At 53.1% G+C, this 17,107-nt stretch overlaps 1 protein-coding gene across 1 annotated transcript; it reads left to right on the top strand.

Moving 5' to 3' along the window:
- The first annotated feature begins 1,167 nt into the window (after window positions 1–1,167).
- Window positions 1,168–6,712, top strand: HER10_EVM0009369 (CP2 transcription factor). Its single transcript, XM_035483094.1, has 2 exons — window positions 1,168–3,507; window positions 3,712–6,712. Exons 1-2 carry the CDS (start codon window positions 3,221–3,223, stop codon window positions 5,942–5,944), a joined length of 2,520 nt encoding a protein of 839 aa, XP_035328337.1. The 5' UTR covers window positions 1,168–3,220; the 3' UTR covers window positions 5,945–6,712.
- Window positions 6,713–17,107: the final 10,395 nt, after the last annotated feature.

The raw sequence follows: 17,107 nt of genomic DNA, 5'->3' as shown, positions 1-17,107 counted from the left end.
GCACCTTAGCTTGCGTAATAGCAGGCTTGGCCAAATAAGAAAGACATCGGAGAGTGCAAGAGCTCGAGCCACGATTGAGGTGCCACACTCGTCGGGGTTGAGCTTGACTGGTCGCTTGACTGGCGGTGATGAATGCGCGCGCCCCCTTTGCATAACGTGGGTGACTCTATTCGAAGCTGGGGGGCGCCAGAGACAACACTCGACAGAGCAGGGTACGGATACATCTGGACTGGAAGGATGGACTTGACCTCGGTCTGATGGGGCCACAGAGCTGCGCGTCACGGGAGAGAGAGAGAGAGAGAAAGAGAGAGAAAGAAACAGAGAGATTCGGTCAGCCCGTCACCTCAGCTCACCTTACCTCACGTCGTCGGTCGCCTCTCTTGTTCGTTCCCGAATCTGCTCATCGACTTTGCAGTACTTGGTACCTTACACATCAGCGACGGCACTTTCTCATTCTCCCGTATCTCACATCCATCTGAGTGATGATGATGGGGTAAGGAGTACGTATCCATACTTGGGTGCTCGAGAGAGACATTGGTACAACCGTTGCCGTCCTTTTTCTGAACAGCACGAGGGGCGTGTGCATAATTGAGCCTTGTCGACACATCCCATCCCGGGGGGGCCAGCGAGCGGGGGGTGCGATACAATGCTCATTGTCGCGCACTAACAATTATTTTTTCCAAGATGGACAGTCGGCCTGGCAAGGGAGGGGGGATCGAGTGGAGGAAGCCGCCGATGGACATGCCCTGCCCCTGCCTGCCCACTGCCACTGCCCACACACGACCTCACTGTCGCGGTAGCGGTACGGACCTGAGTAGGTACGGACCAGACCACCTCACCTTACCTCGAGTGAGCAGGAGTGAGGGGAGCAGCAGCTGCAGGAAGGGGAGAAACAGCGGCACGCAAGTACTGCAAGTCGAGTCCCACCTCCAACGACACGTACCGCTACCTCGGCTGACCATGTGTCTCACGCAAGACAGCAAGTAGTCGGAACCTCGCATGTCCACCCGACCCGACCAGAAAAGCCAACGAGGGACAAAGTCAAGCCCAGCTGCGTAGTGGCAGCGGAAGCGGCAGCTCCAGCAGCAGGCCGACCTCACACATCACACTTCCAATCCAATGGCACCCGACACAATATCGTCTTCTTCCTTCTAGTTCTCCCTCCCCCGTCCGACTCGTTTCTCTACCTGCCATATTTTACGCAGTACGGATACATACCCTACTTTACCTTCACGGTGCTGTGATTCAAAGGGAGCGAGCGACCGTTTGTTCCTCATACTCAACATCTACCTACTTTACTCTCTTCCACTTGACCCAGCTCGACTTTGCTCTCTCTCTCTCGCTCTCGGAGTAGTACCTGAGTTGACATCCATCATCCCTCTACGTATCCGTACTTTACACAGCTTCGCTCTGCCGTGCATCATTGCTCTGCTCAGCTCTGCTCCCACCTCACCCACCTCCAGGCACCTCAGGGAAAAAGGTAAAAGGTACCTTACCTTACTGCCGGAAATCCTCCGTTGGATACATCACAAACACACCCCACTGCGATTTCTTCATATCTTCCGCCAGACGTCTCCCATATACCGGCCTTCTTCTCCATCCTTCTCCTCCTACCCGACTTCTCCTCACTTCTGTTGCTATCCCCTCTCCAACTTCTGTTATCCTCCTACGTTGACAGTTCTTGCAACTCATTCCGCCTCTTTTTTGTGTCTCTCGACTCAGCTGCTGCTGCTGCTGCTGCCTGACATCAACTAAGGTAGCTCACCTCACTTCCACATTTCATCCAACTCCCACAACCGCAAACCTCACAGGAAAGAAAAGCGAGAGGGAAGAAAAAAGAGTACGTACCATCAGTTACTTGTTTTTGCAGTCTCGCCCAAGCACATCGTCAGGTACCCATTCCCCCCGACCATCCTCACCCATGCCCATTTACCCATCTCTTCCAACACCCATTTCCATATCCCACACACCCATGCCCTTACCAGCATTAACCCAAGGCCCCAAGGGCCCCAGTTCTCTCCTCCAAGGAGGTCCCAGACCCAGGTCCCATCCATCTTCATACCCATCAACCCAGGTCCCAGCCCAAAGGGCTCACTGCACCGTCCTTCAACCCGCGCGCACACCCCCATCCTTACCTGACCTCTCTTTACCTTACCTTGCTCTGCCTTACAAGCGCGCATTCACACATACATACATTAGATACCGCTCATCCCATCCATCCCTCTTCCCTTGGATCTTCTACCTACCCGTCTTGCTTGAAGTTCTCTTCCGACCTTCCATCGTAGCCGCGTCTCTTGTCGCTCTTGCGCACTCTTCCAACCTCTCTCCCGGCCCCGGAGCATAATACGCACACCTCATCTACGCACGCGCCGTATTGTCTACCGTCCATTTACTCACCTTGAACCATAGGTTGTGTACCAAGCAACGCACAATTACAAGCCGTACCCGAAACCACACACCAAGACTACGAGACCCTTTGGCGAACCAACAGACTACCACTTGCTGTTCCTTCTGGTGCGCGCATGGTCACTGTCTGCCAACGTCTTAAGTCTCCTCGTTTGCGCCTCTTAAACAAGCCGCTACACCCGCCCGATTCATCTCCTCGGCGAAGCAGATCCAATATCGACAGAAACGCCCACTGCGCATCTAGGCCATCGTGACTCCGCCGCGCATCCTTGTCTGTCCACCTTGCTTCACACACGTACTTGCCAGGTACCCACCGCATCCTCTAATATACCGCTCTCTCCCCACGGACGTCATACCGGAGCGGCCTTTTCCTCTCGAACTGCAACTTCTCGACCTTTGCTAGCGGCCCATTCGACTTTGCACATCACCATTTGAAGAACCAATTTCGCATCGGGCTTTTTTTCTTCCCCATTTGGTTCCGCGACCGCGTACGACGCTATCACCTACCCATTCGCTCGTTTTCACTTCCGACCGCTCTATGAGGCGCCAAAGCTCGGCCTTCCCCCACCTGACCTACGCTCGTTAAGGAAGTTCAGGCTTGCTCAGCTGAATCACGGCAGACGAAGAAGAAAAAAAGAGACAGGCCTCACAAAGCAGTAACACGAGGGCGAGGATTCGGACCGTTCGATCGCTCGCCAGAAAGAGACTGGATTTGGGAGACCACCCGCAACTACTGAACACCAACTCGGTATCGCTGTCACTAGGCAGCGCGCAGATCTACTATCAAGATGTTTCGCCAAAGGTAAGCTCTGCCATGTTTTGTCGTTATGCGCCGACAAAAATAGCTGTGCAGCCCGGCTCCCCGCACAAGATGCGCGCGTCGTTGCGCCATCTCGAAACCTTTTTGCGCCTGCCCGGACATGTACTGACTCGTGTGCCTGTTCACAGAACAAGCGCCCAAAAACCCGGCGATGAACTGCTGGCCACTTTTCGAAAGCAGTTCCCCGAGGTAGCTGTTACGACCACGGCCCCAGTTGGCGCCGCGAGCGCCGCCGTTGATAATACGGGCATGGTCCCGTCTATTCCGGGCGTTCAAGAAAGGTCAGTACAACTACCATCATGAACCTTTTCTGGAGTTTTGCCGTTGCTTTCGCGGCACCCGGCCGCGCCCGCCGGGATGAGTCCAGGCAGAAACGCGGGGTACTCTTGCCCACGTGTGGATCAAGAGGACTCATGCGCAGACTTACTTTCAAAAAAGATGCTTGATTTATCCGACTCCTGTGGCTAACATTATACTTGCTGTAGAAGCCACAGCCTCAGCCATGAAGCTTTCAGGGATCAAGACCCAACGCCCAGAGCTACGAATGAACCATGGAGGTTCACGCCATCACTGCTCGACCCCAACTCGTTTTCCTTCACCAACTTCGCCAATGCCCCGCCCGGTTACTACACTCCCACGCCGGGAGGCACCAACACCATCTATCATCCTCAAGCAGGTGACTTGCACACACCTACCCTAGGGCTCGGCATGGGTCTCGGGACCCCTCTGTCGATGCCTACGTCTGAAGGCGCAATGCACGCTGGGCAGCCTATGATGGACCTCGCCGGGTTCCAGGGTATTCAAGGAATGCACCACCCTCAGCAGTTTCAACAACCCTTCAATCCCTTTATCCAGCCTCCGGCACACCAGCAATCCTTCGCCCCCTCGTCATTTGTTCATCAAGACACCGGATATGAGACTATGGAGCAAGATGGGTCGCCAATGAACTCTGATCCATCTGAAGAGCGAATGGCTTCTATCGACAGCGCATTTCACAACTCGCCCATGGTTGGTTTCCAGGGACGCCAATTCGGAGGCATGCCCATGGCCGCGGTCATGCCACCATCTGCTGAAAAGTTCCGGTTTCACGCTACTTTGAATGCCCCTACCGCCATGATCAAACACGCCGATGAAATTCCCGTCACGTATCTCAACAAGGGCCAGGCTTACTCTTTGTCTGTGGTCGATACCAATGCTACAATGCCTGTCGCTCCGGGGACCAAGTTCCGCACTTTTGTCCGGATCTCCTTCGAAGACGAGCAGCAAAGGCAGAAGCCCGGCGTCTGCTGGGCTCTGTGGAAAGAGGGACGAGGCACAAACGAGGCTCATCAGCGAGGCGGAAAGCTGCAGGCTGTGGAATATGTAGAGGCGGGCCAGCCAACCGAAGGCGACGACAAGAGAACCCGTGTTGAGTTGGAATCGTCCTCCTTTGACGGATTTTCAGTGGTTTGGACCCCCGGCATCAACGGCGCCCCCGAGTGCAACATTGCCGTACGCTTCAACTTTTTGTCAACCGACTTTAGTCACTCCAAGGGTGTCAAGGGCATTCCAGTAAGACTCTGCACCAAGACCAGCACGTTCCCGATAGACACCGCACAGCCAGCAGCCGATGCCAACCCGGAGATCTGTTTCTGCAAGGTCAAGTTGTTCCGCGACCACGGTGCGGAGCGGAAGCTTTCCAACGACGTTGCACACGTCAAGAAGACCATCGACAAGCTCAAGCAACAGATAACCCAAGCGGAAAGCGGCATGAAGGACTTTGGAAAGCGCAAGAGGTCGAACGCTGCAGCACAAGTCAAGGGTGCAGATCAGCGACCCGGCAAGGTTCAGAAACACAAGCGAACTTGGTCCATGTCCTCCACCAGTTCAGCCGGGGCCGGAACCCGCCCTCCTCTCGAAGAAGACTTGCACTTCAAGCTTCAAACATTGCAGGATATGTTTACCAGTACCCGGCCTGTGAGCGTATTGTACCTACGCGGAGAAGAACTCGACGATCCAGACCTGCACCCCGTTTCGCTTCCTGGAGAGCAAGGCGAACTTGCCAAGGTAGAATCTCGCGAAGGTCCAGCATGGCAAGCACGGAGTGGCCGCAGTTCTGTTGCCGGCTCGTCTCTAGTATCACCTTCGCCGAGCTCCCTATCGCTAGCGTCTCAGGCTTCAGTTGTCCCCAACCGTCAATGGGCCGGGTTTGAGGGCGAGGGCTCTGGCGAACCTGCTTCCCGGCAAGGGTCAGACCAACCTACCAAGGTCACCAAAACAGACGATGCGGGCAATTTGAGCGGTTGGATCGAGGCTCTAGGAGTGGATCCAGCTTATCGTCCTCCTCCAGAGCGCGTGGTGAAGCCCGCTGCCTGCTTCTACATTCTCCGACCCAACACAATGGAGCCAGAAAAGCGGGAGTACTACCGGGCTATCTACTTGGCCCAGAGGAATCTCAAAGACTTCAATTATCGTGTGGCTGCAAAGTGGAACCTGGACCCTTCGAAGATTTTGCGGACAGTTCACGTTCTCGATCGTGGTCTCGAGGTCGAGATAGACGACGACGTCATCCAAGAACTCAGAGAAGGCCAAGACATGAGGCTCGAAATCAAGGAGATCTTGCCCGAAAACCCCGTCCAGCTCAAACGCGAATGGGACATGGCCATCGACCCAAGCGATGGCGACGCCATGGACCAATCATCTGCTCAAGGCGGTTTCGAATTGCGCCTTAACTTTTAATTTCACATAATTGGATCCATCTCTACTTCAGCAACAATTGGATAGGATTCGGATTGGGGACGGGCTTCCTTTTTCCTTTCTGCTCGTTACCAGGAAGGCCACTAGGATATGGGTGGCATAGGCATACACGCGCTCGCACACGCATGGTTGGAATATCGCTCCGAAGGCGTTGTTGATTTTGAGATACCAAGTCCCTGGATGGGCCGCTTCTTCTTTTCAACGCTTCTCGCCACACGAATCGTGGGCGACTTTATGATTTGGGTATTTAGATCTGGGTCATTATGGGCAATCCTGGGCAGCAAAAAAACACACAAGATATCCCGCCCTTCCGTAAGGGCCATTCGGCACACTCCGGAGAGGCACGTTGGAAGCGCGACGGGCAGACACACGACGAAGAAGACCTCACAGACAATCCGGACTTCTGTTGCCCTTTCGACCTTGCCAATGGCCTCTGATGCGGCCTTTTTCAATCTCTTCTTTCATTTCACGCATCCATACCTTTTACCATACTATTTGGTACCCAACTATCTGTCTTTCATTTGTTTGAGGCAACACCTTGAGTGTGTCTTTGCTTCCTGAGCGCTCAGGAGCCATGTAGCTTGGCCGATGGAGTGACGCAAGCATTGGAGGGCACCATTGATAGAGACGAGCTCCCTGCACTGCAACGCATTGTGGCTTGTACCATAGCAACATACCCGCTGATTCCTTCGGTCTATCCGGGAACAGAGAATTCACGGCATTTACATGAAGTTTGCATTATTATCGCAGCGCCCGCATCAAGCATATCTCGAATTGAAATTGCCAGGCCCGAGAGACCAAACCACAGAAACAATGGCTGACTCTAGTGCTCATGTCGGTTCCGTATAGGTCATGCATGGCGGTTATTACTGACTGGGACATAGAAGCCGCCGTTTAGGTCGTTATGCACGATGATTGGAAGACGGCCATGTTGTGGCTAATCTCGCGTGGGAAGCGCTCATTTCGACCGTGGGAGCCACCAGGGAGGCGTTGAAACCGCTGTCGAAGTGTTTTTTGACTAGCGCCGTCGACGGTCTAGACCACTGTCATCGCGGGTCCGGTTGCTCCATCATAATCGAACAACATGAGCGGAGACTTCCCTCTTGCAATGAAGACGGATCCAAAGTTTCGGTCTGCCGCGCCTGGGATAATCCCTGAATACAGCCATCGGGTCCACGACATCGTCGATGAAAGGCGGCCGTCTTTCTCCAGCCACACAGCGGTTTCCGTCCGATCGGTCCCATTACGACCTGCTCCAACGCCTTGACGCCGCGCCGCGCCGACGGGATCCGGGCGTATTCGTACCCTCGAACGAGAGCGAGGCTCTCGCTTGAGAGTCACATCCAGATCGTCGCGCTGGTCCTCGGTGAAATCACGAGAGAATCCGACATTGGGGCTCGTCAGTACGGCATCAAGTAATTCCTACGAGCTTTGACCCCCGCGGTTCATGTTTGTTCAACAATCCCAGCCAACCGGAGCGAAAGATACAACTTTTGAGGAACGGGGCCAAACGAAGTTTATTTTCTCACGACTCTACGGGATGATAAAGATTGGGCAAGCACATGGTAAAGGCTGAGGCGACAAGTTTCTATCGAGGATGGCAAACCAATCCCGTACAGCTGCTTGAATACCACTCCATGATGCTGCTATTCTGCGATCGGGATTCTCGAATTGGGGTAAAATGAACACTCAACAAGCATGCCTCGGTCAGCGAAATAGTCAATACGTTTGACAACCTATGGAGTGCTTTCAGTATGGATGGAAGACACATCAGGTGCGCATGCGCTGCAAGGGGCCCATCGCAACATACCGCGACAGCTCCGCGGCCACCGACTGGTGAATAGCGGGGCAATTACTTACTTCGTCCGATCCGTCAGCAGACCATTCCCCCGACGTCCCCGGCGAGACACTTACACACCGGCCGGATTCCGGCCATGCCGTACGATCGGCGCAGTACAAGATACCTCGCGAGGCCGCCCGACAATCCCCCTCACTGCTCTACGTCAAGCCACAGCGATCGCCGCCTCTCGTTGCCTTTTGAGATTCACGAGCCACTAACGATGTGGCGAGTGCTTGCGTGTTTCGAGGGTCTGGAAGCGCCATGGACTCTTGTCTCATTCGCTCGAAGACGTTCCCTCGGATGACCCAAACATGAGTCAAATTTGAAGGTTGAGCTAGTAAGCCGACCTACATACGCCTATCCGTGCCGTGAGGCCGAGAAGCCACATGTGGCGCAAGCGATGCACCACAGGACCAAAGATGGGCACTACCTACGACTACAATGGCCCATCATGAGCGTGTTGGATGCTGCGTTGCTCGGCTACCTCCAAGAACTTGTGGCTGAGGGGTGTGTAAAGAATGGTTGTTGGTCGATACTTTCGAGCAGCAAACGTGTTGACCTCGAAGAGCTTGATACCACGACACCAGCGTACACAACAACCACCCACACTCATCCGATTTGATCGCCTACGTATCATGGTATCATCTCGCCAAAGGCGATGCCGTATCATACCACAGGCACATCACCTCCATAGTCTGGACCAAAGTTGTCTATGATGGAGGCCGCCCGAGGCTAGAGCTGCAAGATGAACGACCGGCCTCATGTATGGCCGCAACCATATGGCCGCACGAAACCTCCTTTGCTAGACGATGTTAAAGGACAAGCCCTTGAGCGACATTGTGTCTCTGAATCACGCACGGCGACGACTGGATTGTGTCACATTACGCTAACAGACTGAGAGTTGTTAGATCTCCCAATTGATCTTCTGGTCTGATGTCTTCGGCACCAGTAGCCCGTACCGTCTGATACTTTAGAATGCCGAGGAGAGGGTTTGTGATTGAAATACCGTCTAGTCATGTGGAAATGTTACTGAAAGACGCCAAACCCAACAAATCTCACAACATCGCAGAGAAATTCGCGGCACATTTCGCTGGCAGCCTTGAACTTTCCTGACAGATACATTCAAAGAGGGGCCTGCGTGCGGGGAATTCGGGGTCAGAAAACGACCTTGGCATGCGGAAAGCGAGGCTTTCGCCTTACCAGGTCGATCTCCTGCGGCTAAAGGTAACGGTAGCACCTTCGGCCCCAGTCGCATGCGACCCCATGGTCCCATTGCTGATGGAAAATAGCGTAGGGATACTTCGAAGATTGCCCAACTTGCACCAGAGCCTGATAATGTCTCAAATTCTTCAGACATTGTCTAAGAATTTGGAGCTGTACACACCAAATCACCCAGCGGGAGAAAAGCAGCGGTAAGCACTCCTCCGGCCACGCGTCTCATACCATGTCGCGAAGACGCGGTTGCGAGACCCTGCACCTGAAAGTTAATGATTTCCGAAGGGTCTGCATCATGCAGCGGCACGAGTGCACGATGAAGGTCTACGCGAGCGGGTGAAGCCACAGGTCCTGCATTCCAAGTACCGGTACATTGGGAGATGGAGTGCCAGCCACGGCCTAGAAACGGTGCAGAGCACTCGCCACAAATCAGTTCCCAAGCCGTTCGGCAGACTCTTCTGAGTGGCTCAAGATACGAGAGAGACTGGGACCTTTTGTCACAAGGGAGTGGCTCAACCGGCTTCCCAAAACGGAGGGTTTACACGCTGATCATTGACGACCGAGGGAGCATCTCCAGGACCACGCAGAAGAGCCTGGACCCAACGAGCTGTACGAGAGACCTTGGAGAGACAGCCTTGTCACACAGCTTCTGCGGTGTCTATTGAACACGAAGATACTTCATGCAAAGAAAAGGAGGGCAGTTGCATTCCAGATGACCTCTGTGCGTCTGTGACGAGACAGAATGCGCCATGATTGCGCGGCTACTAGCCACAGTTGGTGCCACAGATCGATAATCCGGCGCCCATGATCCTCCGTGGCATGAAGATCACTCCAAACTATATCCCAAGTTCGCATCATTCTTCAGGGGAAGTATCCAGTCAGATTCATCAAGACCATGACATCTCAGCTGGCCAAGGGTTCAGCCCCTTCGCGTAAAGCAATTAGGTTTAGCGAAGGGTTTAAGGCCTCTGTTCGGCTTCGACCTCATCCGCCACAAGTGTAGGGAAGATGTCGATCACTTGCTTCATGTGGCTTTAGAGGCGAGCCACACTTGGAGCGTTCGACCGAGATGTGTGGAGAGTTGCGTGGCTGAAGTGGCTGAGCTGCTGCTTCCCCGGGGGGTGTGCGCCGGGTGTGGAAGAGGTACGACTTCTGACTGGCTCTGGTCTGATGCACTCGCCACAGTTGAAGGGGGACGGATGGGGGAAACAAATGGCGTTCGTGCGTAGGTGCGGCCTTTGCAGCCGTCGGACGCAGTGGGCGGCCCAGGGGTGAGTGTCTTTGGGGTCTCGTTAGGAAGAAGTCACTTTCTATCTCGCCAACATCTGGGCCGCTCATTGGGTGACAGGACCCCTACACGATTCCAGACTCTTGGGATCGCCGAGGATAGGGGTGCCACGAGGGCTCGGGACTCGGGAGGCATGGCGGAGGGGTTCCATCAGAAGAGGAACGTCCTGGACCCAGCCACAAGGGACTCTCGCCAAGTTGAAGAGGATAAGAGTCGACGACGCCCCATGGACCAACGCTCGACGCGGCTTTCTTGGTTGATGGAGGTGAGGTTCTGGTGCCCTCTCCGCGCTCTTACACCGACGATGCCTTGTCTCTTTCTTCTCCGATTTGTTTCTACGACTTTCCTTCTTCCTCCAGGACAGAGCGGCTTCGGGGTGAGAATCCCCCTTCTTGTTTCCTCGTTTCTCCTTACCCCATCCTCCACCTCCTCTCCAGCCACAGTGAGGGACTAGGTTTCTCTGCTCGGTAGCGGAGTGACGCTTGTCTTGCCGCTGGAACGTCAATGGTGAGCCAATGGCGATGACACATGAGGCCTGTCGGTTTCCTGAAGCGGTAACTTGAGGCTTTTGCCACACCCGAGAGCTCTCTTATGAGGGAAGATCGCGAGTTCGTGGCGGTGTTCCCCTTCCACACCCTTTCCGGCCTTTGGCTCGGAACGTGGGGGGGCGAGGGTGAAGGAGGAGTGTGAGGACCGTAGGCGAGAAGGGGCTAGGGCTGCAGGATCTCGCGATTCACATCCTCTTCACTATCTACTGGCCTGTTACCTGCTGCATGAGGGCATTCCCCTTGTAGAGCAGCAGCCGAGACGGCGATCCTCGCTTGCCAGTTGGCTCCTTGTGGGTGCAAGTGCTCCCTTTCGGGACCTCGAGGACGGATCAGTGCCCCCAGTGCCACCTACAATCGGTCTTGCTCCCTGTAGGACAGGCGACAAGCGAACAAGAAGCCCTTGAGGCAGCGGAGACAAGCGTTTCCACTGGTCAATGGGCAGGATGCCACGGGTGGCCAGGCGACGAGCTGTCGCCACGCGAGACAGAAGCTTCCCCCTGGCTTGTTTCCGCGATCGGCAGGGAGAAGACAGCTCGTCTGGCGGCGAAAAGGGCATCTATCACCACAAAAGACCACTGGAGAGGTTTGTCGCGCGGGGTGATATTCAGATCTGCGGACTCTGTCACCTGGAATGCGACGGTGATCGTGTGGCAGGAGTACCAATGGAAACGCGATCGCCATGGGAATATGCCTCTTAGGGGCAGCTGTCGCAGTATGCCGAGTAGCATTGAGTTTAGGGCTGAGAGGTGCCTTTTCTTCTCTACTGTGTATGCTTCCCCCATTTCGCCAGCTCGCCACCGTACCTCTCTGCAAGCTCTCAGAGTTTCTCTGGGGGACCTGACCTGACAGGCTGGCGAAGAGGCACGTTGAGTGGCGGGGATCGGCAAACACGTTTTGGGGGGGCCTCGGCACGGTGTCAAAGGAGCCCATGATCGGCTGGAGTTGACAGAACTCTGAATGATGGGACGTTTCAGAAGCTTTGTCGAAGAGAAGGAGAACGACCGACGAGCGTGAAAGGCAGGGATTCTCCCGGATCTCTTTGCGGTGGTCTTTTCTTTCTGACGGTTCTGACGGCGAACAAGAGGAGTGAGATCTGCAGATCGACCGTTTGCAAGAAGCGGGGAAATCTGTTGCTGTGTTTTTTAGTTGACCAATTTTTGCGTGGTTTTCAACATGGGGATGGCAGTTTGCAAAGTTTTTTTTTGCAGTTATCCGAATCGGCCCGTTTTTGGTTTTTCAATTCAATTGATTTCTTCGGGTTTATTATGTCTGTTTGCTGTTGATTTTTATATTCTTTCCGCAATGCTCTTTTGTTTTTGGTGGAATTGAGGTGATGGGATTTGGGGGTGTTACTTTTCAGGTGAGAGGAGGCGAATGGTGATCGGCGGTGATCGGCCGTACGTCATTGCCCGTTTCTATCAGCTCCGCGACGTTTCGGAGGCGGGGGGCACGTTGCGCGGTCCAGCACAGCGTAGGAACGGCCGGCGGGAGTGGATGGGGGTGTTTTTTTGCCACATGAGAGATGAGCGAGAATTTACCTATAATTCTAGTGATTTCTCTTTTTGCCTATTGCTCTTTTGTTGTGACTGTTCTTTTTCTCGTGCGACGTGGGGAATATGCTCTGCGGGATGAGCATGGATGGGTAACGCTTTGGGGGGAATGAGTTTGGGATTTACGACGAGATGACGGTTGAATGAGTTCTGGATTGGATTGCGACTGAGGTTGGATGAGGGTGTTTGGAAGGATGGAGATTCGTTTGCTGTGGATGGGAACTTTGCGATGAGGTTGATGTCCGAAGTCGCGTGGTCATGGCGAAATGGGCGAGACATTGGACGAGAATTGGGCGGCGACAACGACGAACACGAAGCACACGAATAGAATACACGACGACACGATTACGACGATGGCGAGAACGTTGTAACGGATTTGTGTTGATGGAATCATTCGACGTGAGCGACGAAGCGGGAGACATCGCAGCTCTGAGGATGAGGATGGTTGCCTATGGATTCTGCCTGAGGATGGTTGCCCATGGATTCTGCCGACGCAACCCACAAGGGCAACTTCAACTCCGGAAAAACGATAAGAGGGCAAGATATGATGGGATATACCAGACTGCGATACCGAACTGGAGCGAAACCAAACGTGGGATGGCTGTGTCTTGATGAGCGGGATAGGTATGAGGATGCTTGGAAAGGGGGTGGTCTTGGGCTGGTATCATATACTCTCACTACATAGCCGTGCTCTGAGGCTACATCCATCCATTGTTTGACATTTGGGGATGGGTCATGGGAGGTTCCTTAGAGAATGGGGTTGAGTGGACGGAGATGGGATACAAGAGGTGAGAGAATACCTGGCTTTGGGGCCATAGTATGAGGGAAAGGTAAGTCGGTACTGGGGCCGGACATGCCGTCTAATGAGGTATGCTTTCGTCGATGAGAAGTGTCTCGTCAAGAGTCACCCACCATTCACCCGTCGACCGTCGACCGGCCATGTAAGCGGAGCCAGGTTCTTTCGCCGTTGGGGCTGTGTCTGAAGAGATTCCTTCAGCTGTCAGTCGTGGAGGGTCCGTCATGGAGTTGCAGCCGGTGCTACGACTGCCAGCTCTCAAGGAGCAGATTGTTTTACTGCCACAACCTTGGGTAGTAGTGTCCTGAACGCAAGGCGTTTATGAGCCTTTACGGTCTACACCCTGGAATATTCTCACTTTGCTGGGTCGTGGTTACTCCGGGGGAGAATCTCGAGGAGATAAGGTTCACCCAAGCGGGTTAAAACCCACGATAAACACCTTGTAAGTTGTCGTCTTTGGGCCGCCGAGTGGTGGCTTCTCAGCGTTCTTCTGCTTGTATTTGTTGCATGAGGTTTGCCGCCCGCCCCTCTACAACCTTCTTCTGTCTTGGAGATATCTGCGCATCACCTCTGGTAATCCCCTTTTATCCTTTCCATCATCAGGGTAAGGCATAGTTGCTACTCTGATTCGAGTAGTACAATGGCAGGCAAACGCCATGACATCTGTCAGTTTCCAAAGCACGTCAACCGCCACCAAGGCTTCTCAATCGCTTATGTCACACGTAGCGGGAGAGAGGTAGAACCATGAGCAGTCTCGAAATTAATTACTTGTTGAATCTACTTAGTTGTCAGAGCAGTGCGGGGTCTCCTATGCCATCGAGGATTACATCAAGTATGCAATCCTGTACACACGTAGCCACCAACCATCGTAACCATACTGTAGTTGTAGTCGACTGCTGGCCACCTTGAATAAATACCCACCTCACGCAGCCGTTCAAACGATCCTCAAGGCACCGGTGATTAATGCCATCGACTTCCTCAGCATAATATAATCTCTAAGGGAAAGCTGAATGTCACTGTTGCCCCGAGACCCCCTGTCAAAGACAGACGTCTCTTTGTCTTGGTCTATTTAAGGATACCCTCCTGTTATTTGCCACTCACGCTCATCCTCCGAACATCGTGAACGAATACGAACAGGTCTACTAGATCCTAGGAATGACTAAAACTTCACTGTGCCTCCGAGATACCCTCCTTCATATATTGACACTTGTGCGAATCCTGCGAAAGAGTCTCCTCGTGCTCTTTCATGGGATCATGAAGCCGGAGTAGAAGCTCTTCCACAAAGTTCTTGCCGAATCCACGTCTCGAGTTTCAACCTCGACGTCTTTTCTCAGCCCCTACTTCCCTTCGAGCTTAACTCTGCATCCCTCACTCCACCCCAGGACCAACTCCATAATGAGGAAATGACTACTGACAGAAGAGCCGAAAGCAGACCTCATCCTTATCATCAAGGAATAGCTCTAGCGGGACAGTCTCGTCACTCTCATCACTAAAGCTTGGATCGCGAACCACAACCGGAATTTTCCTACTTCGGAGCGCCTTCAACGGGGTCTTGTCTGTCATCGGGCATTGCAGATAATAGGTGATACTGTCCGGTAACCCGACGAGGTGAAGACACTCGGGTCCACGCTTGTCAGACCCTAGCCGGTAGCGCCCCGTCTTCAAGTATCCGGCCACACCGTAGGTGGGATGCCTCAGGTGCTTGTCCACATAGACTCTCTTGATGCTCGGCAGGCAGAGGCTCCACTCGAGCGCGCCGTACAGGTCCTCTGGGTATGTGATTTTCGAACAGGGCCAGTCAAATCTGACGTTTTGGATAACCCGGAGGATGCCGTCGGCCGCTGCATGAGGCTGAGAACCTGAGGAGGCCTGCTGGCTGCTCGAGTGGGCAAACGGCCATGGCTGCGTCCAGTCGGTCTCGATGTCGATGTTCATGATTTTGAATATGTCAAGTGCTGGGCAGGCCCAAACACAATCCTCCTTCATGAATTTGGCGACCAACTTTTGCAATCTTGGATACGCCAGTGTACGGCAATCTCTGCGACAGCGAAGGGGATGGAAAGTCTTCAGGGCCATTTTCCTGGTCTGAGAGCAGATATGCAATGGTAGTCGGATACTGTTGAAGCGCTGCCTCGAGGAAGCTAGCCTCGTGTCTTGGGTTTGTGGGTAGGAAAGTTTCGAGTAGGCTGTTACGTCGTCTTGCAACTTGCGTCCTGGCCATTGGCGTCTGTGAGGGTCTTGACTTTGACAGATTTCCCACGTAATGGGCTGGCAATCGGCGGCGGCTCCTGCGATCATCTTGTCGAATATCATAAGTATGATCTCGTTTGGAAGATGGGGGAGGCAACGAGCCTCCTCCACTATCCTTGAAGTTTTTTGCTGTGTCATTATTGTGGGCGAACTAATACTCACGGAGCGTGAAATGATACGGTAGTGATGGATGGTCCTGGGAGAGAAGTTCGTGATGATGGTGTGTTCCTGCTATAATTTCTCAGCGTTTATCAGGGAGGAGAGCAGCCATAATATCTGTAGAACCGATGGCTTCGGAGACGGCAGATGAAGAACCTTGAGTGAGCCACTAACACTAAACTCGAACAACTTTTTTCCCATCTCCGAATGAAAAGCTTGTCATGGAATGTTAGTGCTCTGACATTGATGTCGGTAAAAGATAGATAAAGAACCTTGTTTCTCAACCGTTCAAGCAAGCCTTCCGAAAACCAAATGGCCGTAAGCCTACAGGAGCAAGCGTCGGGTTCCGGGCTCTTCATTTGATATTCCTGCTTAGCAGAAAAGAGAAGAAAGAAAAGTGATCAAGAACAATTGTATTCCAGACTGAGTAACTTGGCCTTCTCAATATGTGTGAGGCATTCTGCAAAAGTAGAATCTCGTTGTCCGAAACTTTCCCACCACCACCATGTTCATGACGCCGTGGTCCCAAGAGCTTACCCCGTGTTGGGCAGCCACAGCGACACAAAAACTATTTCAATATTGGTCCCTATGTACTGTTGGCATCACAGTATCATCCAACCTGACAAGAATTTATAATCTTTGGTCTCATCTGGAGTCAAGTATTTCATCCTGAAGCCTTCGGTCGTCTGAATGATCTCTGCACTACCCTCACCATCCGCGACATACAATCGAACTTTCTTTTTCTCGAGATTTTCCCAATTAGAAATGTCATTAACTTTTGAAGTCAAGAGATGCAAGTTAAGATCTATTCTGTCGCCAATCTCTACCGGCTCGCTCGGGCGAGGGCTGGGAAGAGCTGATCGTGAACGGCGACACCAAAACTTTACTTGTTCGGGCAGATAGACCACCTTCCTGAGCTTTGGTAGCAACGACAGAATAATAGAGAAATTGTCTGGCACAGCAGGAAACGCGCTACTGGTAGGTTTCTCGCTGGAGGGAAGCATGATATTACGCATTTTCCGCAAGAGTCGAATGCCCTCCAGACTTGTTCGAAAGTAGTCGTCTTCGATGGGGAAGACATCAATATCAGGCAGAGCCCATCCGTAGACCGGTTCTTCATCTCGTATGCCCATGTAGGTATATATTCTTGCTTCGAAAAACCTTTGACGAACCATCTCTTGACTCATTCTGTTGATCTGCGAGGGAAGCCTAAAGCTTGCAAATCTCTTCCGCGTCTCGTAAACCACTCTTTCGTGCTTTCTGGTGTATAAGGAGATGGTAGATATATCCAAATTAACCTCTGTCCAGAAAATGGGGCATGCGGACTGCACAGCTTCTGATATGAGGATATCGACGATGGCCATAAATATTCCAGAAGGCAGTGAAGCTGGGCCAACGGGACAAGTCTCGCTCTTGTTTCCGTCGTTTATTGCCGATAAGCATTGTGAGCATGTGTATTCTGGCTTAAGGAACTTGATACTTGGACTTTCCGCATCAGG

This window comes from Colletotrichum scovillei (assembly GCF_011075155.1).
Source record: "Colletotrichum scovillei strain TJNH1 chromosome Unknown Contig00010, whole genome shotgun sequence".
NCBI classification, from domain to species: Eukaryota; Fungi; Ascomycota; class Sordariomycetes; order Glomerellales; family Glomerellaceae; genus Colletotrichum; species Colletotrichum scovillei.
The sequence above is the reverse complement of the archived record's forward strand: the minus strand, read 5'-3'. Positions and strand labels throughout refer to the sequence as shown.

What these genes read in the sequence shown, in the direction of transcription:
- HER10_EVM0009369 (XM_035483094.1), top strand. Translation starts at nt 3,221, where the DNA reads ATGTTTTGTCGTTATGCGCCGACAAAAATAGCTGTGCAGCCCGGCTCC. An exon ending in ATTCCGGGCGTTCAAGAAAG is followed by an intron (nt 3,508 to 3,711) that starts GTCAGTACAACT and finishes TACTTGCTGTAG; the next exon opens with AAGCCACAGCCTCAGCCATG.